This window comes from Chenopodium album, chromosome 6 (genome assembly GCF_948465745.1).
Source record: "Chenopodium album chromosome 6, dcCheAlbu1.1, whole genome shotgun sequence".
NCBI lineage: Eukaryota > Viridiplantae > Streptophyta > Magnoliopsida > Caryophyllales > Amaranthaceae > Chenopodium > Chenopodium album.
In genome coordinates, this window is record NC_137839.1 from 61,613,720 (window position 1) to 61,640,215 (window position 26,496).

Below are 26,496 nucleotides of genomic sequence, written 5' to 3' on the forward strand. Positions count from 1 at the left end.
TTTTTCATTGGTCGAAATATTACTTTTGCTTATGTGGCGTGCGATGCACAAATTTTTATGTACATTTTGTATATAAATATTTTCTAGTGATCTCTTAATTTTTTTCTTGCATTATAAGTTTTAAATTTTGTATGAAAGTATCATATTATCAGATTTCTACATAAAACCATTAACATCAAATGATAATTTATATTTTTAAATATCAAAATATAATTTTTATTTTTTTAAATAATATAAATCCTAATATCTAAAGATAATTTTTAGTTTTGTAACAAATAAAAATGATAAAATTTAGTGTTCTTAAATAATTAAAATCCTAATAAATTACTATTCGTCGTTTTAACCTACGTGACAAAAATTTAAAATTTCATTTGTCGCTTTTGTTTAGGTGGCGAGTGATTTTTTTAATTCTAAAATAAAATAGAAATCTAATTTTTAATTGGTCAAAAATATACCTTTTCTTATGTGGCTTTCACAATGCTCTCCAAAAATGCCTACTTTATTTATATATATTAGATTGTTTTTATAAAGTAATTTGGCGGGAAATTTTTCAATAATAGATTACCAAGTGTCTCCTTAGATTCCATATTAGAATTTTGTAATTGATAGTACATTTTTCTGTTTATGAATAGGTTTGTCCTCTGCAATGCACGATTTTAACAATAAAATATTTGATCATATACAGTATATTAGAAGATATGATGTTAAATATTCTAATTAAATTTATAATTAAAATAAAATTTAAAAAATGCTAGCACCTAGCGTTTAGTGCATGGTTATAGGAGGAAAGAAGGAAAAATGAAAGAGCTTACCACCAATTATGTAGTAAATTTTTTTTCTCTATAACAAAATTGTGTTGTTACTTGTTAGTCAATTTATAAAAAAAAAAATAATAAAAAAAAAACTAAGTTTTTATGAAAATGTGTAATTAATTTAGCTTCTCCAAACAGTACCTTTAACTTGAAAGGAAAAAAAATAGAAGAATAATAATTAAAAAAAAAAAAAAAGGATGATGTCAATTATAATTTTGGCGGGAATTTTTTTAATAAAAACCTGACACATATGCAATGGTGATGTCAGTGGTTTCTACTTTACTTTTAGTTATAGATTTGTCTAGAAGGAACATATATGTTTACTACTTGTTCTAGAAGGACCTTATATGTTTAAAGTGGTTTAAAAGAACCTTATAAGTTGATTTTGTTGTTTAGGGGGCCTTGAGGTCGGAATCCGACAATATTTGACTTTTTTTTCCGACGTTGACCTCCCATGTGACCTTAAAAAATGAACACCTTTTCTCTTTTCCGTGATTTCCCTAAAATTTCCTTATTTTGATTTGTGTCTGTAATACCCCGTATTTTTAAGCCACTTACTTATTATTAACTATGGATTTTTTCGAAATATTTTATTATTATACAAAAATATCAATATGATTTTACGAAGATAATTTTATAATTATAAAGATTTTAATTATACGAGTCAAGTCAAAATTTGTCGTATCCAAAAATCAGATTTTCAACCGTTAATAATTTGTACCCAATTCAGACGACAAAGTACAAAATTCGCTATTTCAATTCATATATGTAGTACACTAGTACTACACAAAATTTGTACGTCTATTTGCCTAGAATTCTACTTCACATATATATATATATATATATATATATATATATATATATATATATATATATATATATATATATATATATATATATATATATATATATATATAATGTTGGCAAGAGGGGGGAAAAACCCACCCACTTGCCTCCTTCATTGATGAAGGATGAACAAGGAACACCACATTTCCTATACATAGCCATGAAACATGAGCTACTTCACCATCTGCTACTTCCTCCTCTTACTTTCCTTCTTCTTTCTCCTTTCTACTCCATATTCACCTCCTTTTAAGCTTTCATTTTGTAGTCTTGAGCTCCTCACGAGCACCTCCTCGCCGCCACCCTATTGCCGCCATTCGGCCACCACCTTGCCGCCACCTCCTTCCTTGCATTGCTCACCGTAAGTAAGTCATATATTTCTCATTTTAGTATTACTACTAAGTACTAGTAATACTACTACTAGTAGTCTACTACTACTACTCTCAACTACTACTACTACTACTACTACTCCTATGTTCTACGTACTACTACTACGTATTATTATTATTATTATTATTATTATTATTATTATTATTATTATTATTATTATTATTATTATTATTATTATTATTATTATGACTACTACTCCTACTTACATACTACTATACCTTCTAGACTACTACTACTCACATACATACTACTACTTACGTATCAGTACTACTACTACTACTATTATTATTATTATTATTATTATTATTATTATTATTATTATTATTATTATTATTATTATTATTATTATTATGGATTATTAAAGATTATTTAATAAATACAAGTGTTAATTTTATAAAAGGGTTATAATAATAAGTTGTTCATGCACAACTAGTAAATTCGATAGTCTAAGTCCTTGGGTCTATGAGTTGAAAAGTATTTGATTAGGATTTTATAGGAGGAATTTCCGGTTTGTAACTAGGAACCCCGTGTTTGTTTTGCAAAGATCAAGGCATGTATACGTGGCTAGATCTTTCATAAAGTGACTTTTATATGCAACGTGATTTACATGTTAAGTGATTTCGAACCATGTTTAAATGATTGCGAAATATATTTCGGTGAAACATGTTTTAATTGTTTGATCTCAAATGTTAAAATATTTTATATGGTTGATTACAAACTTGTATAGATATTAAAGATGTTTTAAAAGGAAATTTTATTGTTTAAATTATCTCGAGTATGGGACATTGGAAAGTTTATTTAACAGGATTTATTTCTTGGATCTTTGGATTTTTAACTCCCACTATGCGAAGTAAGTTGAAGACTATGGACTTTGTATGACCTAGTCTTTCTCCTTGATAGCACTATGTAAAGGAGTTACAAGCTTGGGGGTGTGCACACTTAGATGGGAAAATGATTTATGAAAATACGGGTCGATCTATCCTATCCGGAATTATCTTTGGAAAGTTGGTTATTTCAGAAATTGGTTCTTTTGACAAGCTTTTATACATGAATTTCTATTCATGAATGGTTTGGATAAATTATGATTTATTAAAGCTAAATCTCTTCGAAAACATGTTTAATGAATTAAATTGATTTACATGTCTATCATTTGTATGTACTTAGCATTTTGGCTAATACGTATTTGTTTTGTTTTGGCTTGGCCCTACTTATCATTTTGATGAGTAGATAGGTGATGGAGATCGAACAACGTGAACTATATGTTGAATTGGGAATGATGGGCGGTGATCACCTAGTTTAATTTAGTAAACATAGTATTAGTGTTGTAGTTACTTTGGAAGTGTTTCAAAACTATTAATATTACATTTATTATTACTAATAAAGATAAGTATTGTTTTCCGCTGTAAAACTCTGTTAAAGCCTTACGTAATCACGTGGCGGTAATACTCCCAAGTTACTCCTTAAAGTTGGATTATTATTGTTAAATATTAGAGAGTAATTTGGGGGTGTTACAGTGTCATTTGGGGATTAGAAGAGAGAAACCTCACCGTCATTCACCATTTCACCTTCTCCGCCTCCCGCACCCCGCATCCCAAATTCGCCTAGACATTACTGCCTCATCGGAGCATCAGATCCGCAACCCTCACCGTGAATCGTCACTCTTACTCGACAAAATGAAGTTTGTCCTTCGTAGTTCTACTTTTTACGATTTTGGTGGTTAGATTTTAAAATTATTTACTAGGTTTACAGGATTAAACAGATTATGTAGTAGTATTTGTGAATGGTGAATACTGAATATGGGTTTTTAATTGAGGTTTATAGATCTATCATATATGTAAGTAATTTTTCTGAAAATATCGTTATATGAAATTTATTTATTTAGGGCTTTTAATGTGATATTCTACAACCATATTCTACTTTTCTTCAATTAAATTTAGGGTTCATAGTGTATTTTGGTCTATTTTTATAAAAAAAAAATTGGGTTTTAAAATTAAATCAATGGTATTATGGTACAATCTGAAAATTTATTTATGTCATGAAGTTTGAACAGGTTCGCTGCGCTGTTAGTTTCCCATTAAGTTTGTTTTTTAAATAGTTTTATAATTAATACTTTAATTTGGATATCCGGTGATCCGATCCAAAATTTCGAATATCCGAAAAATCGGATATCCGGTTTAAATCGATCGGATTTGGATCGATCTATTGTCGATCCAAAAATTTCGAATATCTAAAATTTCGGATTGAATAGGATCGAATATCCGAAATGGGCAGCCCTAATTTTCATGTACTTAAATAGCCCAGCCCATGACCCGATCCAATATATCCTGGGACCCATAAATGGGTATTGGATTATACTGGGTCGGGCACAAGGTACCCAATCTCGTAAATTACTTTTTTTAAAAACAAAAACAAAAAAACCTTCTTTTGGAAAAAAAATATTGCTTATTATTTCCAGCCTTATTGTCAAGTAAAAGTAAGTACGAAGTACAAGTTATTGTTATAATTAATTTAATTTGTTTATTTTTTTATGAATCCCAAATGCAAAAATGTTATTACAAAATTATTATTTTAATTTTGTTGACATGAAGAGTGGATTTGTATGTGATATTGTTAGTCAGCTTCAACATTCAAGATTGGGCCAATAAAAATCGTCGAGGATTGTCGATTACAAAACACGTCAAAAAACACCCTTGACACAAAAAAGCATCGAGAATCTCGATATTAAAAGGCAACTAGTTAGATAAAAAAAAAAGCGTTGAAATACTCAACGCAAAAAAGCATCGAAAAGTTCTCAATTCACTTTTATCGACGCTTTTTCCAAGTGTCCAAAACTATTTTTTTTATGCATTTATGCGTTTTAAATTGGGCCAAAAAGCATCTAAAAAACACGGTTTTTCTAGTAGTTTATCTTTTTTGTATAATATTATTCAACTTGTATCAAACTTGTAAAAACTGTGATTCATAATCGCAAGAGTGATTTCTCCTCGCAGCTTCTCTCGTTGGAGTTGTCCCCCAGCAAATACGCTAAAAATTAATGTGGACGCTCATGTGCCAATCAATGATTTTGCTAGTCTTAGCTTAGGGTTGTGGGCAGGGATGTTAAAGGGAAGATTATTTTTGCAACGGCAAAGAGAAGGACTGTCATTGTTATACCTGAAGTTGTGGAAGCCCGTGCAATACTTTATGCTCTCCAGCTTACGCGTAGATTAGGGCATGCTAGAATTATGGTAGTGTAGACACCCAAATGTGTCTCCCCAAAACCAAACCCAGTGATGAATACCTTTCATGTCATTTGATTATCGAACAAAGCGAAAGTGTGAAAAGTCTAGTGATGAGGATGTTTTTATTAAAATATCTCTTCTTTCTGTTTTTGAAAATATTTCTTTTCTTACCTTATTTATGAAAAATGTGCATTCCAGTTTATTTGGTCCATGATAAGGGTCCAATAATAGTGTACTTGGATGGGGCTTGAAAAGACCTTTCCAACGATATATTATAAGTCCAATTCCGATGAATAATGAGGGAGTTATGGCCAAAATACTAAACTGGGCTCAAACCGGATTTTACCTACGACCCAATGATCATGTGGAGAGTCCAAAGGTCTAATCCTATTCCTAAACTAATTAGGATTAATTAGAAGCTTCTATAAGTTTCTATAAGATCTTAATTATCCTTTTTGAAAAGATAAGATTAAAGAATTTGAGTTAAATAAAAACTTTCCTTTTTCTTAAATCCTAATTCTATTCGAATTTAAAGATGTTCAAAGACAGTCAGATTTTATTTTTGTGCCTCATAATATTTATTCAAATTTTATATGGTTAGATAGATCTTGAAATTATTTTTCCAATGATATATTATAATATTAAATCCGAGCTATAACGAAAAAGATATAAATGAGATATGAAACTCTATCCAAAACTGACACCCTTCCACTATTTCGACCATATCTTTTTATCTACAGAAGATTTTAATCTGATTCAAATTGGGTTGAAAAAAATACTTCAAGATATTTCCGACGAAATATTATATGACTTATTTGAACTTTTGGATCAAAAGATATGATAAAAACAAAAACACGTGAAACTGATTATTAACGCCTGACGACAAGCATTAGCGCCTGGCGCTAAGGCTTGGCGCCTGGCGCTAACCTTCAGCGCCTGACGCTAATGACTAGCGTCTGGCGCTAATCGAGTTTTATTCTCATTGAAACTCTGATTCGTTTTTCTATCCATTTGACTGATTTTCTCTATAAATAGCCTCTTAAAATTCTGTTTTCAATCATCAATTCTCAACAATAATCAATTTTCATCAATTCTCACTAATTCTTATTCTTTCTAATTCTTTCTTCTCACCAACTCTCATCAAGAAATTCTTGATCTCCCTCTCTTTCTAAGCCTAGCCTTTTACAAACACAATTCCTCATACATTAGCACTAGACACACCTAGCCAAGTTCGAAGTTGCCTTCGCCCTAGACGTGAAAGGTTTTAATTTCTGAGGGTTTGGTCCCAAATCTCTCTTTCAATTATTTAATTTAATTGTTTAATTTATTATTTTCCTTGAAGTTACTAACGTGTGTATTTTGTTATTAGAAAAAGGAACGAGACATCCAAGTAAGTGCTTTCATTGATATTTTGATATAGAAATCATGTTTAGGTTGTTATTATGATTCCTAGTATCATGTTTAGGGAAAAGGTTATAATACCAAATATGTTTATTATGATTCTTGCGATGCTTCCTATTTCTTTCCTAATTTTCATGTTAGTATCATGTTAGGGCTAAAGCTTTAATTTTTAGGAAAAATTACTTCTAATGCACCAACCTTTGCCCGGTTCTCCCAAAATACACCAACCTTTTGATTATTCTAGAATAAACCAACCTTTATACCCCTTCTTCCCAAAATGAACCTAGCAGGTCACCCATCCGGTACAACCGGTTACATGTGCTACGTGGCACTTCATGATTGGTTCTTTGCTTTTTTTTTAATTTACCTTTTTATTTAAATCAGGCATCACCTTCTTTCTCTATTTCTTCCCCCATTACCACCTGACCACCATAGTCACCACTTAGACCCACCAGCCACCACCATCCTTCTTTTTCTCTTCTTCCCCTTCCCCTTCCATGGCCTTCCTCCATTACCAGGCCACTTCACCTCCCCTTTAACTTACCCACCACCACCAACACCTTCAGCCACCACGAACCTCCAACCATCACCAAACACACCTCCAGCCACCACGTCTATAAAGCCACCACCTCCATAACAACTAACTAACTAAGCACAAACCTCACAACCCATGCCGTTTAAAACCACCCCTTCCACCACCTAGGCATGCGTCAGCCACCCCATCCTCACCACCACAAACCTTAAAACCCCACATAACCACCGCCCTTTGCTTCAATCTTGTAGTCGTTGTTGTCCATATCTCCTCTCTACCCTCAATTTTATTTTTTTAAAAAAATAGATATAATGATGATTTCAAAGTGGTCGTTTTTTTTTTAAAAAAAAAATTCTGAAATGGGGGCTGCTTTCATGTGGGGGAGGGCTTGTGTAGGGAGGGCGGGCAAGGAGGCTGGCTCAGTTGGGTTAGGGGTGGTCTGGTGAAGGTGGTGGTGGGATGAGTGGTGACTTCAAAAGAAATAAGGGGAAGATAAAATGGAGGTGGAGCTTGGGGTGGTGGTAATGGCTATGATGGCAAACAGTGGGAGGAAGGAGAGAGAAAGGGATGACCGGTTGTTTAGGTAACCAGTCATTTGGGTTCATTTTGGGAAGAAGGGGTATAAAGGTTGGTTTATTCTAGAATAATCAAAAGGTTGGTGTATTTTGGGAGAATCGGGCAAAGGTTGGTGTATTAGAAGTAATTTTTCCTAATTTTTATTGTTTAGTGACATGCTAGGGTTTGTTATTAATCTTGTTAGTATCATGCCTAGGATCTTGTTATTACTATTATGTTTTAACATGATTATTTTAATTATTATTATGATTATGATTATTTTGATTGTTATTTTTATAATTATTATGTTGCTTGGTTCTATTTATTATTTATTGCTTAATCACACCTTTTATGCATGTTTAAAGGGAATTTGTACTTGTAATCACGCTTAATAAGATAATTAATAATCTTGTTTAGGTTAATTTGATTATAATTCAAGTAATCGCCAATAATAGTTTTGTTTGTGCATTAATATTCAACCAACATAGATAAACAGGTTTAGGGTAAACCTATTGATTGCATGTTAGTCAGAAAGTGCACATGAATACGATCAAAATAAAGTAGAGGTCTATTATTAGGGCAGGTTCAATCTCTTTTAGGTTGGATTTGTACCTTCATCCCCGAACTACCAGTCATGGTTCCAGACCTATTGGAATTGACGATCTCTTGGATCGTTAAGGGGTGTAACATTCACCTCGTGAACGGTTTACAAGTTCCTAAAACTTGTTGGCAACTCTTTTGCTCTATCTTCTTTCCCTTTGGACGCCACCATACTTTAGTGTATGATCGCAGTGGGGTTCAAGCTATGGATAATGCCTGAAATATTCCCTACAGGCGGAATTGGATGTTATCAACGTTATAAAGGTTGTGGGTTCATCGGAAGGGTCGTCCACCCATCTATTCCATACATGATGATATTCATATGATAGAGCTAAGTTAGAGTTTTGTACTTTTTCACATATTAGACGATCATGTAATACCGTCGCTCATCTTATAGCAATTTGGGATACAGGTGAGAATGTGGAACTTGTACGATTGTGCTCCTTTCCCCAAAGTATCTTGACTTTGGCGGAAATGGAGTTGATTTAATTTTATTAATAAAAGCTCTCTCTTTCCTTCAAAAAAAAAAGTATATATTCCTTTACTAGGTGGACATAATAATATGCTTTCCTTAGATTATCCTTGCACATATTTAGGCTATACTTTGTCTTCACTAGGCACACTCTTATTACTTGGTGCTCAAAGAAACAAAAGTCATTAGCTCGTTTGTCTATTTAGGCAGAGTATAGGTCTGTTGCTAATATATTGCTGAAATTATGAAGGTCTTAAATTTTCTCGCTAAACTAGGTGTTAAGGTTACTCATACAGTCATACTTTGGTGATTTATTGTGATGATCTTATTACCACTTTGGGATGAAAGTAATACGGATTAAAACCTAACCAAACCGAAAACCAAACTGAATTAGTAATTTGGTTTGGAAAATTTTAATAAATTGGATTTCAGCTTGGATTCGGTTTTGGGTTAAAAAAAAAACAAATTTTGGCCCATTAGTGCATAAGCCCAAGTAATTTAAAGCTAATCTAATTCTACCATTTCATATACTACCTCCGGTTCATTTTAGTTGCAACAAAGTACAACTTTACGCAAACCTAGGCAAAACTTTTAAGGGGCTTAATGCATGTGAGTATTAAGTAATTAAGGGAGTTAAAAAGGAGGGAAAGCATGTGGTCCCCTTTTTTTAGTAAAGTAAAACAAGTGGGAAATTTTGGTGAGGTGGAGTTTTCCCACCCAAAAAAATCTGACTTTTCACTTGGGTGGGAATTCCCTCCCAAATTTCTAGCCAATTTAAGAGGGATAACCCTTTTTTTTGTTTCCCACCAATTTCCCTCCCAAATTTTCAAGGGAAATTCAAAAATTATGCCAAAATAACCCAAAACCTGTTTCTAGCTTAACAATTCAAATCAATTCCCCTTATAAAAAGGGGAAGTTCCAAAGCACAAACATTTTGTTTATCAACTAAAAGACAGATCAGGGAGAAGTTGGGGGGTTTAGGGTGAATAATTCATTGTTTACAAAAAACCAGCCTACAATTAGTTTATAATTAGCCTAAATTCACAGTGGTAAGTTAAACAAAAGCAGCATCCATGTTCAGTTCTTCTAGGCTCCGTTGAAGACCATCCGAAAAAATCCAGGCACCACTTCATCACCTTCAGACAGCCTAAAAAAAAAGGATAGGGACTCATGGCAGAGTTCTTTGAAGAACTCTTTTTTAATGAAAATCAACTGTACAATGAGGAGCAGACAATGGAAGCATGGCATCATTTCACAGATGAAGAAACTGAAGAAGACAACAGCAACTCGGAAGAAGAAGCTGGTTATGATGCAAATGATGATGGTGAACTACATGGTCCACTGCATATGTATGGCAAACAAAGCAGAGAAATGACAGTAGAAGAAAAGCGCCAACTAGCTGATGAGATCATGCTCAATATGGAAGGGGACTAATTGCCAAGAGGATTTTTATCCAGTTTGGCCAGAAAGCATCATGTGCATAGATCAACAACAACAAGATGGTTTAAGGTAATTAAGCAGCACATGTTAGAAGGCAATGTTGTAGATGTTAGGACCAAAAAAATAGGTACTGTTGGCAGAAAACAAAAGGAGTACACTGATGAATTCTTAACATCAGTGCCTTTGTACAAAAGACAAACTGAAAGAGGATATGCTGCAACACTTCATGTGTCTAAGTCAGCTATTCACAGATTAAGGAAAAGGGGTAGATTGAGAACACACACAAGCATAAACAAACCAGCACTCACTGACCAGCATAAAATAGCAAGACTGAAATGGGTTCTAAGTCACATAACCCCAATTCCAGCAGAAGGGGACCCTTCATTTGAAGACATGCAACAATGGATACACATTGATGAAAACTGGTTTTTTATAAACCCAGAAACAAGGACATTCTACCTCCTCCCAGCTGAAGACAATCCATACAGAGCCCAACAGTCCAAAAGGTTCAAGATAAAGGCTATGTTTATGGGCATGATTGGGAAACCATTGTATGATGCAAACAAACAATTATTACATGATGGGAATTATGGTATTTTCCCTTTTGTGAAGTATGAGGAAGCAAAGAAAAAGAGTAAAAACAGAGACAAGGGAACCATTGAGGCAAAGGCAGTCCAGAGTATTAACAAGGAAGCAATAAGGGACATGCTACTTAATCAAGTGTTGCCAACAATACATGAACAGTGGCCACCCCAGCTTCCCAAGGACATAACTATTCAATGGGACAATGCTAGGCCTCACCAAATACCACAAGATGCAGAATTTCAAGAAGCATGACAAGCATATGGATTCAACATACAATTTGTTTTTCAACCAGCTCAATCACCAGACATGAATGTTCTAGACTTAGGACTTTTCAATTTCATTCAATCACTGCAGTATCAGTCATTCCCTCATAATTTAGATGATCTCATCAAAGAAGTTGAAATAGCATTCAAAGGATTTGATCCAGAGTTGAACAAATACAGTTGGATTAAACTTCAGTCATGCATGATTGAGATCTTAACAAGAAAAGGAGGAAGCAACTACACAATACCACGCATGAAAAAAAGAAGTCTAGACAGGCAAGGTGTTCTACCAGAATTGCTTCAAGTAGACAAGGAATTAATTGCAGAGGTTGTTTCCTATCTTAATTCCATCACAATCCCAAGTACAAATGCAACTGAATTTCAAATGGAAGTAGATGCAGATTGAAGACTATAAGGAAGCACAATCAAACCATCTGAGCCAAAGACTGCCACACATAACCAGTACAATCTGAACATGTTTTTTGTTGTTTTTGTTGGCATTGGTTAGGTGTATTTTGGTACATACTTAATGTAAACATTCTTAGGTAGTCTTGTATGCTACTTTACTTTGGTTTGAGACAAATCACAACCTTTTGTTATTAATGGAAACTCAATCTTTTTTAGGCACTAATCATCCATCAGATAGGGTTACAGTTCTCTTTCAAGGCATCAATGAGTTATGGTACCTCAATAGAAACCTCAATCAGAGGTAACTAGAGCAGCCATGACACTCAAATAGCTATCAGATGAGTCCCTTCATCATTTGGATGGGATTCAATTTGATACAAGTTGTTGGGCGATTGATTGACCGAGATGGGAATCAATGCCTCAGAAATCTCCAAATTCTTCGAAACCTCCCCTCTCCGCTCTTTGCCACCCTCTGACCGCTACTTACCGGACTCAATGCATCATAGAAAGGGGACTCGTGAACAAAATCATCCTACCAGTCAACCAACACACAATCACTACTCCACAAGTCCACCAACAGACCAGTTCATAATCCATAAACAATTACAGATACACACAACCAACATCTCAAACCAAAACATAATACCCAAACATAACAGGGGACTCATCAATTTATATCCAAATCAACAATTCATATCCAAACAACCAACAACTCATACCCCAACATCATATCCCAACATCATATCCTAACATAACAGGGGACTCAACAATTCATTTAAAAAACTACAATTCAAATCCAAACAACCAACAACTCATACACAAACAACATATCCAAACATAAAAGGAAACACATCAAATCATACCCAATCAACCAACAATATCAGACTAGGCATAACAACCAACAGGGGACTCATTAATAGCATAATTAACCATAAATTGGAACAGAAGAAGAAGATTAGGGTTTTAGAAATTACGCTGCCCAATTAGTATGGGGGAAGGGACTACTGGGGGTAGTAGATCTTGAGGTAAGCCTCCAGTACGTCATCTAGATCCTGCCCCCCTGGAGGTAAGCCTCTCAAGCGCTTAGTACCAGCGCCAGACCCAAAAGTACTCCCACCCATCATGGGATGGGAAGCAGGTGGCTGAAGGACTTCTCCGGCAGTCAGCTCCTGGAACAAAGAAGACCCAGTTTCAGAATTGGCGTCTGGTGGTGGTGAAGCAGTTGGAACAGCCATCAGAGCAGCAGATCCACCTTCTTTGGTGGAAGCAACCTTCAAATCTGGGCTGTGAGGTGGCGGAACCGGCCTTTTGGACCCAGAAACTTTAGTCGGCTTCTCATCCTCGTCGCTTGAGATGTATTCAGCAAGCTTCGCCCCAACAATCTTCCTCCTTGCAATTATAGAAGCACGACGGAGCGGCTTCATCACCCTAGAACCACGACGAGGTATGTACGTGGTTGCCTCAGGTTTTGGTGGGGATCGAGTGGATCCAGAAGAAAAGGACTCATGGCTTACAAGATCAATTATTTTTGGTTGAGAAGAAGACATTTCAAGAGTGAAATGGGGTGAATCGGTGTGAAAAACCCAGAAGTTGAAGAGAGAGAAGGGGAAAGATTTCAGAATTTTTGTGGAGAAAGAGGAGGCGAAGAGGAGAGAGAAAAAGAAAGGATGAGAGAGAGATTTAAAGAGTTAGGGTTTGAGGGGGGGTGTGTTTTCTGGAAAAATTTTCCAGAATTTAATTCTCCCAACCATTTTCCAGAATTGAATGCAGATTCAATGAAGGTGGTTGGGAGATGAAGGAATTTAAAGGGGAAGAGGGTAAATTTGGTGGGAGTAGTTAATTTAATTAATTAAATCATCAAACTAAGCAAAACAAATTAGGAGTGTTAATAAAATAGATTAGGAAAAAAGTAAGGGCATATATGTAATTTTACAGGCCAAAAGTTACCAAATAAGGAAAAAAAAAATTGTTGCAAGTAATATGAACCACCCCAAAATGGAAATTGTTGCAACTAAAATGAGCCGGAGGTAGTATAAACTAAAAAGAAACCCTAATGTACAATGTGGTTTCTCTCCTCTCCCACAGCTTCCCTTCTTTCTCACAGCCTCCTTCCTCTTACTTTCTCAAACACAATTCTTTTTCTTACTTCTCTGTAAACATGGCCCTAATCTCTCTCAACATATCAATTGATCTTCAATATTGCCTAAAAAAACGAATTCGCATCTCTAAGACTCAAACAAACAAACGTTTGTTTTAACTCTCATCTAATTTAAAAGGTAAGTTATTTACTTTTTTAAAAAAAAAAAAAAAAGTTCAATCTATGAAATTTGCATGCTTGTTATTTTTATTAGTTATACTTCGATCTATGAAATTTGTTCGAATGTGTAAATTTTTTCATTTATATATTTTTTGATCTCTTAACACTAGCATCTCTCTCAATTATATCATAGTTGTATTTCTCTCTCTTTTTTTAAAAAAAAAAATGTTTTTGTTATAGACCTATAAATTTTAAATTTAGTTATATTTTCTTATTTAATTTTTTTCATCAACTTGGGAAGAAGCACCAATAATTTTGTTTTTGATCCGAAGCCAAAATAAAATTTTTAAGTTTGGATTGGATTGATTAGATATAAGGTAAAGTTTAGATTTGATTCGGTTTGGAACATTCAAAACTAAACCAAACACCAAACTTTCACCTTTAGCGCCACTTACCTCAGCGCTTATCCCGTTTTAATATTCAAAGATGAAACATTATTTAACAATCTCATTTATTTTCATTTATGAGCAGGTACAAAATGGGACATTACGCGTGTTACATGATTAATTATTGATTTCCTCACTCACTACTACAAAAATAGGCTAACAGACCCGTTTAAATTGGCCTTAGAGACCTGTCTTGGACGGGTCTCTAGCTAAGGGGTCTGTTTGATAAAGAGACCCCCTCATTGAAGGGGTCTGTTTTAAAAAACAAACAGACCCATTATTAGAGATATGGGGTTTGCTAGGTGTGATGTATGATAGATATATGAGAAGGAAAATAGACCCGTGTTTTGTATTAGGGGGTCTCTTAAATGGGGTCAAATTGACCTGTTAAATTAAATAACGGGTCTCTTTGAATTTTTATTTCATATTTTTTTTTTGTAAAAACAATTAATATTTTTTTCTGCAATATTTGTTTGAATTTTCAATTTGAAACTTTTCTTTTTACGCTCCATTAGAAATGCTGAAATTATAAAATTTAATTACGGAGTACAAAAGTACAATACAAGATTAAATAAAATACGGAGTAACGACTATACATATGATGCTGACAAAATGTACAACTTCATGTATACTGGAGTACAATTTACTTCTTTCCAAAACAAAATACTACAATAAAATTTAAAAATACAATTACCAAAACATAAAATTATACAATTACTTCCTAAAAACGTACTTCGTACAACAAATACTACCTCCGTTAACGGTTATTTGCAACATTTGCCATTTTGGGAAGCTACCTATTATGTGCAACAAATTTTTTTCTTTCCAAATTTAGTAACTTTTTGTCAACAAAATGACCATATTACCCTTACTTAAATAACTTAGACATCTAATTAAATTATTAACTTGATTTAACTTTTTACCTAACAATCTGATTATTGTAATCATTTTGCATTTTCACCAAAAATCATTCAGCTTCATCATCACCTTCACCCTTCTTCAATTTCATTAGAATCATTCATCCCTCACCCTTCTTCAATTTCATTAAAATCATTCATCTTCCCCATTATCTTTCTCTCTCCTCTTTCATCATCCACTTCCTCTTCCTCTCCATAATCTAATATCTACATCTTTATCCTTTCAACATTAACTTTCTCTCTCCTCCTTCAACCACTTTTCATGAATTGAAGAAGGACACTCAATTCAGATATGGAAAAATGGTCTCGATTTTACGGGTTTGGAATCTGGGTTTGTGGGGTGGCGTGAGTTTCGTGAGGGCGGTGTGAGTTTGTGGGGGTGGGTCTGGTTTCTTTCGTGGAGGTGGTCGCATGTGGGTTTCGGTTTAATTGGGTTTCGTGGTGGTTCAATTAGTGGTGGTTTAATTAGTGGTGGTGGTTCCATCTCACTCCTTCATCTTCCCCATCTTCTATCTAGATCGCATGTCGGGGGTCTAGGTGGTGTTCGAGGTTTCGTGGGTGTTGTTGATTGTCTAGGTGGTGTTGGGTTTTGTGGTGGTGGTTGAGATTAATTCAATTTGTGGTGGTGGTGGTTGGGATTAATTCAATTCGTGGGGGGAGTTTTAGGTGGTGGTGGTTTCGGTCGGTTTGTTGGTGGTGGTTTTCGTAAGTTCTGGGTTTCGGTTGGGGTGGTTGTTGGTGGGTTCTGGGTTGAAGGTGGTGGTGGTGGTGGTTTTCGGTGGTGGTGTTGGTGGTGGTGATTGTGGGTTCTGATTTTGGTGGTTTATTGATTTTGGTTAAATTGTGGTTTTTTTTTAAATTAGATTAATACTTAACTACTACCCTTGTATTTCAATAATCATGTTTTAAAACTTTTTCCTAGGAGTCCGCGCATGTCCGTTTCGTTGCAAATAACTGTTAACGGAGGTAGTATATCACTTCCAAGTTCCAACAAATATTGATGTATATTAAACATTGAAAAATACCAAAAAAAATTGCAATTTATATGGTTCCAAAAAAAAAAGTAATGCAATTGATACTGCAATTCTTTGGTTACGGAAAACTAGCTTGAGAAGACCACATATTAATTATCTATATCATTCTTCCTACTCACAATCCACAATTGAACTTTTTTTCACCATCTCCATCTGATTCAATCACTGCAATATTCAATAACAAACCAAATATGTAAAATCAGTTTAAAATGTACACCGTAAGAATTGAACAAACCAAATACAAAAATTCAGAATAAATTAAAACTGAAATTAACACAACCATAATTTGGAGTACAAAAACAAGATCTGAATATAATAATAAATCTAAAACTAAATCAAAATTTTAATCAAACAAATATTCAAAATTATAGAAGAAATCGAACCCAAAAAAATAAGGAACAATAGATAAATACTGACCTGAATAGATTCATTTCGGAGATGGGTACTCATCAAAATAAATAATCAAAGGAAAAAAATCTTAAAAAAAGTAAAACTTTACAACACATGAAAACCCAAGTTCATACAAAAAATTAACTCAAAAAATATAATCACACTTTAGATCTTACGATTTAGACACTCTAGTTGAACAATTAATAGGCGAGAGGGATGACGGTAGTTGTGAAATTCGATCTTAAAACCAAAAGGAAGAGAGGAAACAATATGCTTCAGTGGTGTATGAGATATTGAGGATATGATAGTAGTGCTCGTTTAATCTATTTTAGAGTACTTGTATTGCTTCAATATTATGAAGGAAGGATTTCTTCAAAAAAAAAAAATAGAGGAAGGAAGTGGGAGTGACGGCTAGAGGATGAGGGTTTTATTAAGGGGTTGAGGTTAGGGTTTGTAGGAGAGAGAATAACATATGAAAATGAGAAGAAGATAGTACTCCATATGCACTACTAATCTACTCGACATAAAAAGAGGGTAGAGTACGTTTTAAAATTAAGAGCAAAGGTGAGAGACCCGTTAAATTTTCCAACGGGTCTCTTATGTCTCTGAATTTTTTTTTTATTAAAGTTGTGGGCCCTAAAATATTTAACAGACCCGTTAAATTTAACAACGGTTCTTTTTTCTCACTTCATTTTTTCTTTCACCACAACTGTGGGTCCCTAAAACACGTAAGAGACCCGTTATAATTAATATTGGATCTCTTATACCAAACAAACCCGTTAGTTAAATAAAGGGTCTTTAATTTGGGGTCTCTTTTTTAGTTTTTGTAGTAGTGACTAAACTACTATCGACCACAATTCAATGTTCTCTTGATCAAGATTAGACTTTTTGAATTGTCGTCGAGGCATATTGCAAAAGATATCAAGAGTCTCGATTAATGGAGTTAGGCCTCATTCACTTCACTTTATTTTTGTTAACTGAAATTACTTTTATTAAACTGAAATTAATTTTGATGGATTGAAATTATTTTTGTTGAACTTAAATTATTTTACTGATTTTTTTTTTTTTATATTTACTGATTTTTACTGAACTGGAATTATTTTATCAAATTGAAATTAATTGTACTGAATTGAACTTATTTTCACTGAAATGAAATTATTTTTATTTGACTTAATATATTTATACTGCACTTAAATTATTTTTATTTTTTTTTTTAATGTGAAGTGAACATGGCCTTAATTGATATAAATTTTTTATTCTTTTGATAATACGTTTGACTCATATCAATTTTTTTGATTTTTTTTACTGCTAATTTTTTAATCTTTTAAATTATTGAGCTAAGCAAATATTCATTTGCTATCCATATTATTTTAAGAAAATTTTGTCAAAAACTACCAATTAAAACATGTGCTTTGAAAACAAGTACATATTAATTATTTTTAAAAAAAAAAAAAGAACTACCACAAAGTTGTAAAAAGTTTAAGTAGCACTACCACTCTAACAATTTTGGCTAGAATCTCCGGCATTTGGGTCTCACTTTTTATCACTTTTTACCTTTGTGAGGGGTAATTAAGTCAATTTAAATTTTGATTTTATGAAGTAAAGGTAAAAAGTGAAACCTACCTGGAAAATATTCTAGTTGAAATTATTAGAGTGGTAGTGCTATTTAAACTTTTTACAACTTTGTGGTAGTTCTTTTTTTAAAAAAAAAAATTAATAGGTAGATGTTTTCAAAACACGTGCTTTAATGGGTAATTCTTGACAAAATTTCCTTATTTGAATTATTTTCCTAAGATTATCCTTGCACATATTTAGGCTATACTTTATCACACTTTATAATATTGAATACAATTACCATTTCGTTCCTTCTTAGAGATGGCTTAGAACTCCTCTATCTCTCTACTCTGTTCTTCAAATACTCAATGTTCTCTTCATTAAGAACGAACTTTCTGAATCGTCATTTGTCTTGCAGGGCATATTGAAAAAGATATCTAGAATATCAATAATGGAGTTGATTGACATACTTTTCTTACTTATCTTTTTCATTTCATATACGTAGTAATACTTTGACACGTATTAATCTTGTAATCTTTTACATTATTAAGTTAATCAAATATTTCTTTGCTAACCATACATGATATATATCTTCGAGGAAGTCTCAATTTATCTCCTTGATAACCAAAATTTGTTTATTAAGTGACGAAATTATAAATAAATCAATAATTTTACCAAGTCATCATGACATATTTGCAAATAAATTAACAAATATAGGATGACATATTTGTAAATAAATCAACAAATGTAGGACTCAATTTTAATAAAAAGTTATTGGTGTATTTATAATTTTGTCATTTGATAAACATACTTTGTATTTTGTTTATCTATGAATGAGATAATTTAATTTGTATTTTCTCGATATCTTCCCACAAAGAATAACTCCATAATATTTAGGAAAAATGGAAACTAATAATCCCGCATTTAGCTTTTCTGCTCAAAACAATCCCACCTTTTTGAATTTCCAAAACAATCCCACCTTTGACCCCTATCTGCTCAAAATGAGCCTTTTAACCTACAACTTGTTTAACAGGTTAATTTTTATTTATTTTTTTCAATCTCTCATCTCCCACCTTAGCTACCCACCATATATAGCCACCACCACTACCACCACCACATCACTACCTAAACCCACCACCTTCTTTCTCTCCCCTAACCTCAACCACCCCACCACAACTAACCACGACCCGAGCAATCTTGAAACATGACGGCCCGACCACCCCCATCCACCCACAAAACCCCCTAACACCAACCACCTTGAAACTCTGCCATCCCCAACCTTGAAACGTCGACCACCCCAACCAACCTGAAACCCTGCCATCCCAGTCGCCCTAAAACCCGATGTCACCCACGAAACTTGCCCTGAAACACGACCAATTCAGCCCTTCGAAACTCTAAAAACCGAGGTCGAAAACCACCCAAAACCCCACCTCGAAATACCGCTTAACTCTCTGTTGCAGGAATAAAACTACATCAGATTAATTATGATGAATCTAAGATTTCCAACAACACATTCAATTATGCCTTAATTAGATCCATAAATTTTCAAACAAATTAAATTTCCAGTTTACTTTTAGCAATTATGAGAACAAATATCTAAAGCATAAAGCAGACCACCCAATTTGCTGTCATTTATACATAAACGGCTGAGTTGATCAAAATTGCTAAAAGCAAATATGGCTCTTTAAAGGTACGAGAGGCTTGCGGATCAAGGCCTTGTCCTAAACCCACCTGAATCAGAGACTTCACTACTCAAGTCCGACCACTCCATTCAACCCGAAACCCCTTACCCAGACCAGGTGATCACCCCCAGCAAGTCAGCAACGGAGAAATCGGTAGGGATTCCGCCAAGGGAGAGAATCAAGGAAGGGGGAAATTGCGGAAAGGTGAAGAAGTTAGCTTCGGCAAGGGGAGATGGGTCGGTCCGGCAAGGAAAGGGATCGGGAAGTGGGAAGGGGTTTTAATTTTTTTTTTTTAAGAAAAGGCCAATAAGAAGGTGACACATGTCAAGTCACCTTCTTAAACAGGTTACTAATTTGACAAATCGGTAAAAGACTCATTTTGAGAAGATGGGGTCAAAGGTAGAATTGTTTTGGAAATTCAAAAAGGTGGGATTGTTTTGAGCAGAAAAGCTAAAAGTGGGATTATTAGTTTCCATTTTTTAGAAAAATTGTCAAAAATAATACAAACTTTGAGCAATCCGCCAAAAACAAGTCAAACTTTTAATTTTTTTTAAATAATAAAAATTTTGAGGGTTATCCGCTTTAAACAAGTTAAAACCGATTAGTTATCTCATGAATAGGTTATATGGAACACGTGATATTGTATTATTTGTTTTAAACTATTAAACAACTTTATAAGATAAATATATTAAAAAAAAACCGGTTAAATAACTTGTTTAAAGCAGATATGTAGACAATTATAGGTACTACGCAGCGGAAATAACATGAATCATATTCATGCAGTACCTAATCCCAAGATCTAATGCATAACACATAAAGAACACATAATCGTACCTTTGAAGCGTGATTCCACGTGCGATCGAGCAAGAACAATGGGAGATAAAGAACCCCAAGCGTGATTCCTCTACTTGGTCCACGGGCACAGATTAAGAGCTCCACTAATGCTAGTTAGTTGCAATTGAACCCTTCAATTGACCTTCTACGGAGAAGTGCGAGCAACGAACCACCATGAACCACCACGAACCACCACACGCGCCACCAAGGTGGCCGGCCGTACGAACGAGGGGAGGAGAGAGATATCCGTGAGATAGAGAGAGGAATTAGGGTCTTTGGGATTGGTTGCCTTGATGTCAAAATACATTGTGTGTGAATTATGACTGCTTGCTTGCAACCCTAGACATGGATCTTATTTATATATCTCATCTCTAAATAAGAGCCCATGTCAAAAGCCCAAAACCTAATTCTAATCTAACTATGCTAGCCCAATCCATTTCATGATCAGTTAATTGCTCATGAGGCCCATTAATGGGCCTCTAACTTGCTTAACCCAATACCCTTATGTGTGACCTCATAGGATCCATTTTAGCGGGCTTTGGACCATTTGACTAGCCCAAAGATCATCTCTCATAGTCTAGCAACAGATGATGACGCCCCAAGAGAACGAACTTATTATCTCCATAATAGTGATCCTTGATATATCTAGTAATTGCACTTATCGAAGACACAACTCCTTCAATCTCCCACTTGTCTGAGACAAGTGCGCAATATTCAAATTCCTTAAGTCAATGTGTGTCAATTTGATAATATGATCATCTCATGTCGTGATCATATTAGTCTACAAATCTTTTCTTGAAAACTGAGTGAGATTCACAGAACAAATGATTACTATGTAATGCATTTGAGCACGACCATGCATTTTTCTGAATTCTCCCTCTTCAAGGGGCCAAGACACATTCCTATTTAATAGGTAGATTCAATCCAATCTTGTGGCAACCAAAGCTCCCACTCAACTTCTGAAATAACCGGGAAACACCCTTTATAATCTCCAGTTACGGGCAGACGTTTGAGTGTACCACAGCCATAACATCCATTGAATAAAATCAATGATCCACTCATGTCAAAGGAATCCACTAATATATCTGGAAGCTCTATACTTGAACTTCAAAGTAGGTCTATAGTTCGATCATGCATCATTCATGCATATCCATGTGATTGACCGAGCTTCACTACGCTCCTATAGCCCATGAAACTGCGCTATCCAATCAATCTTACATGCTAGTCCATGAATTGAAATCATTTATGTCCAGTTTAATGATTCCGAACTAGGAACTTAAATAATATATGAATTTAGTTCACCCGTGGGGTTCCATTCACCAGGTCATCAACCTGATGAGCCCATCAATTCATAATTATTTTGGACATTTTATTTAATCTTGAAACCACGATTAAATAAGATTGAAATTTTGTTTCAATCGATAAACATAATTCTGCAAATGAATGTATTACACATGTAACTTGTTTTTCTCCAAAAACAAATACAACTTCTAATTACATCATTTGCCTCAATCCAGTTTCATTAGCATGTTTCTCATGCTTTGTAAATGGAAGGGGTTTACTAAGTAGAGTTCATGAGACATTCTCACAAACATGAATTTTGCAATTTCTAAATTTTAATAATATTCATCTCCATACACTAAGAATCTTCTTTCATCCCTTTACTAGGAATTTTGGAATTTCTAATTTGTATTCCAACATCACATTGGATTTTGATTGAAATCTGTCATCACTTGTTCTTAAAAAACATGTGAATCAAATAGACGAGTATAGTCCATGACATGCATGATGCATCCTTTGCATATTGCATGAGGATCATCACTCAAAACCTTAATTTCATCCATCTTTCTCAAAGTATTGAATCATTAAGCAATGTGCCATGTTACATGGGATTGAAACTCCTTTCAATATAATGTTGAACCTTATACGAATCTTATCAATATAAGCTTCTTAACCAAACTCAAACATCAATAAAAACCTATCTCTATAGATTTTGAATCCCAAATGTACTCATTATTCTCTTCAAGGTTTTTCATATAAAATGCATCAGCCATTACTTGACCCTTCAAGCAATGAATAATTTCTCTTTATACTAGACCAAGAAGACTTCACAGCTCCCACTAAACATCTTGTACACACAAGATTTTTCTTCATTTTACGAGAACATCAAACGATTTGATTTACTCACAAAATTAAGAACACTGACTCCATGATGCTATGCATCCCTAGGATTATTGGATCTTCAAACTTTTGATTGTATCATATATAAATCTTCTTTCATGAACAATTTCAATAAAGTGTTTTGAAGTCCATATACCAAATCTTATAAGGTAGTAATCACTAAAATATCTTTAATAGATCTTTGCAACATGACTAATATAAAGTTTTCATCGTAGTCATAGTCATACTATGAATTAGTTGAATCCTTTAATAAGTATTTGCTTTAGTTAGAAACATTTTTCTTTCTTGTCTGTTTTGCTTATAATGGGTCTCACCCAATTAGGCAAATTATTCAAGTGTCACACACTTGCTTACAGACTTAGAATATATTTCAGATTTCCTGGTTTTTAAACCACTTGGAGTCATAACTTGTCAAATCATCTTTGTTACTTGCATAATCATCATGTTCCAAAACGAATGTTTTAGAACTCTTAGTCAATATGAAATCATATTTCTTTGGCTAAGTTTTACATATGCTAGTCATCATTGTGGGTTTTTATGCAACAATTGAAACTCATACAACAACTTTGTTTAGCTTTCAATGAGAAACGACAATTGAGGATGTGCACTTGGAATGTACTACCTTCGACACATGGTTATTATTCCCATTACACTTAATAAGACCACGCATTGTCATTTGTAACATGAGGTGAATCATGCTCATATTGCTGCTTTGATTCGATTACTTCTCAAATTTCTTCAAGATTTTCGAAATCACTTTTCTTAAACTCTTTCAAGGCTCTCGAACTTTTCGAGATTCTTATACTCCCACTTGCCTTTTTGAGGAGACACATTTAGCATAGGGTGAACCAACCATGGTTTAAGCCATGTTTGTTTGTTGCTTTTTCTTGAACTCTTTCGAGATTTATACTACTCCCACTTGACCTTTTGGAAAAATTTCCATAAGGGCACCTACTTGAGCAACAAACATGCTAAGTATGATTTGTGTAGTAGTACCCTATGCTCTGTATAGGAATTGATCGTGCATTAAACGATTTAATACAACATTTATTCCTTGCTTTGTAGAAACACTTTATAAGAACTCTTCTTATCCATATCATATATGGAGTCTTTGCTACACTTGATTTGACATATATAGTTTGTTTAGTTTTGTAGCTTATCTTAAAAAGTATATCCCCTGAATAATGGTTGGAATATAGGTAATTTTCATCCATTATCAAAATATATCTCATATAGATTGATAGCTCCCTCCATAAACACTTCACAAGGTTTTCTTTCGGAGTTTGTCGTGAAACAATTTCACAACTCTTGGATGTTCATCAAGGTCTTGGCTTAAATTCTCATTATTACGATCATATCGCAATACTTTGAATGTGTTGCCAAGTATATGTCTTGACTTAAATTTTCACAATTACAATCATATTGTAATGTAATCATTATCTTGTCAAGTTGATACTGAACTTCATACTGAACAGTTTGAACTTTTCAAAATTTTCACTCTTATGCTTCAACTAAGCACGTGTGATCATATCACAAATGAAGTTTCATTGTCCATCTCTAGCCTTTGAACCTTTGGTTTTCTTACATCGATATGTATTCGACCTTGAGTTCTCATCATCATTTCTCTAAATGGTGACTTTGTCAATACTTTCAAATTAGAATGATATTTACATATATCAATGGATTCATAATCCAATGATATTGAAAGCCCATCCCTTTGGATCTTTCGCATGCAATGTTCATTTTTCATTCGAATTAATAAACATTTTTAGAGACAATTTATATATAGAGAAATGGTTTAATTATTTCTATCATATAGAACTTTGAACCTATTTAGCAATCTCAAAACATATTATGACTCAATGAAGCATAGAATAACATTTATTCCATATTTTTGAATCTTCAATGCTTAGTCATTACTAACATTGAATGGTGCTTTGATAATGGCAAGAGTGAATAACATTTATTTAATTCTAGCCAATAACAGGGTAAGGTGAAAGATAGGCATTACTTGTAAAGTTGCAACTTTTGCTTCCAGACTCGTAGACTCTACTTGTGAAGTAGCAACATTTGCTTCTAAACTTGTAGATTTATTTCTCCTTTAGACATACTTCTTCATTTAGTTCAACCTCATTCTCAATGAGAGAACTAAACAAGACATCATATGTCCAAGAAGTATCAATGTGCTAAATCAATTTCTACAATATACTTCTTAAATTTTGGAACATTTCCATTCTTTTACCTTCCAACTATATGAGGTAGTCTGTAATTAATTGGAATTGGCCCATTTAATTGGAAACATTTGTTGTTCATAACAACTTTTAGCATGTAAGTAGTTCTAGGTTTGAGAAGTAGCAACTTGTTTGCTTTTCTTGGCCTATAACTTCTTAATGCAATCCTCATATATTCCTAAACCTTTCCCATTTGACCCACTTAGAACACTTCTCTTAGGTTCAAAATGATGCTTTGCTTAACTACTTTAAGCACTTTTCATGATTTTGCTAAGTGTATTCAATCATTATTTATAATAGAGTTAAATCAACTATTTAACTCTTATATAAAGTGGATGAAGAATAGCGTCATTTGATCAACTTTTGATCATAGAGATTTCCAATCACTTTCTTATATTCAATCATATTGAAGATAAGAGATGTTATTGGACTTTTATACTTGTCTTTTAGAGGGTTTGTACCTCCCATCTCATTATATCCCTTGAAACATTTTTCAAAATGAAGATGTGTTGGCATTTTACTCAAATATTTTGAATAAAACCAACCTTAGACATGTGACATGGATTTCTAAAACTTGTCTTTTAGAACCATCTTAGCAAAATTGGAATATAGGTTTATGGATTATCTTTTAACCTTTTGAGAACGTTTCTCAACTTTATTTTCAATCAAGGAGATTATATTTAATAATAAAATTAGAACGACATGTTACTTGTAAGTAAACGCAAAATTCAATTATGTTTAATAAAAATTTAAAGTGCCATAAGTGAATTAAATTGGCAACTTTAAAGCATTTATTCAATTTTAATTGATCCCTTGAATAAAATGATTCCAAGATCCTTTATTTGTGCAATAATTGACCGGACTGAGGCCCTACCATCAAGTATTACATTTTCAAGGTGAGTAAACTCTTTACTGATTACAACTCTTTGTAACTCTTGGTTAAATAATTAACCATCACATGTTTAATTATTACCCTTAGCTTCAAGGTTCTAAACTCTTTAGGTAACCTTGTTGAGTATAACCAATTAAAATTGTAAAACGTGATTTACCCCACTCCCCTAAGATATAATATGACACCCAGCTGAGGCATGACCTATCATAAATATCGAAGGTTTCATCGGGTTTTTAATTGGAAAAGCAACCTCAATATTACTGGGACCTAGATTTATTATGTTGTGATTAAAATAGTGAACTCTAGCGCATCATCACAAAACATCAATAAAATCTAACATGCATAATAAACTGAATGCATAAACAAGACATAGCATGGCCCCTAATCCTAAGAAACTAATAAAGCAAAAAACTCCCACGTGAACCTTCATGAATCTCATCCACCTTGTTCCTTTGGGCCTTCACTTCATGGGCTTCTTGGATTAACTGCAACCTGTAATTTTACCATATTCTATCTACTACTTAAATAAAATGAAATAAAATTACAAAAATACTTT

General features: G+C 33.7%; 1 protein-coding gene across 1 annotated transcript; it reads left to right on the forward strand.

Moving 5' to 3' along the window:
• Positions 1-10,350: 10,350 nt before the first annotated feature.
• LOC145637028 (uncharacterized) lies at positions 10,351-11,103 on the forward strand. The gene has a single exon (XM_081688545.1). The coding sequence runs from the start codon at positions 10,351-10,353 to the stop codon at positions 11,101-11,103; it is 753 nt and encodes a 250-aa protein (XP_081544671.1).
• Positions 11,104-26,496: the final 15,393 nt, after the last annotated feature.

Bases quoted from the DNA above. Each gene is read 5' to 3' on its own strand.
- LOC145637028 (XM_081688545.1), top strand. From the start codon at position 10,351: ATGTTAGAAGGCAATGTTGTAGATGTTAGGACCAAAAAAATAGGTACT.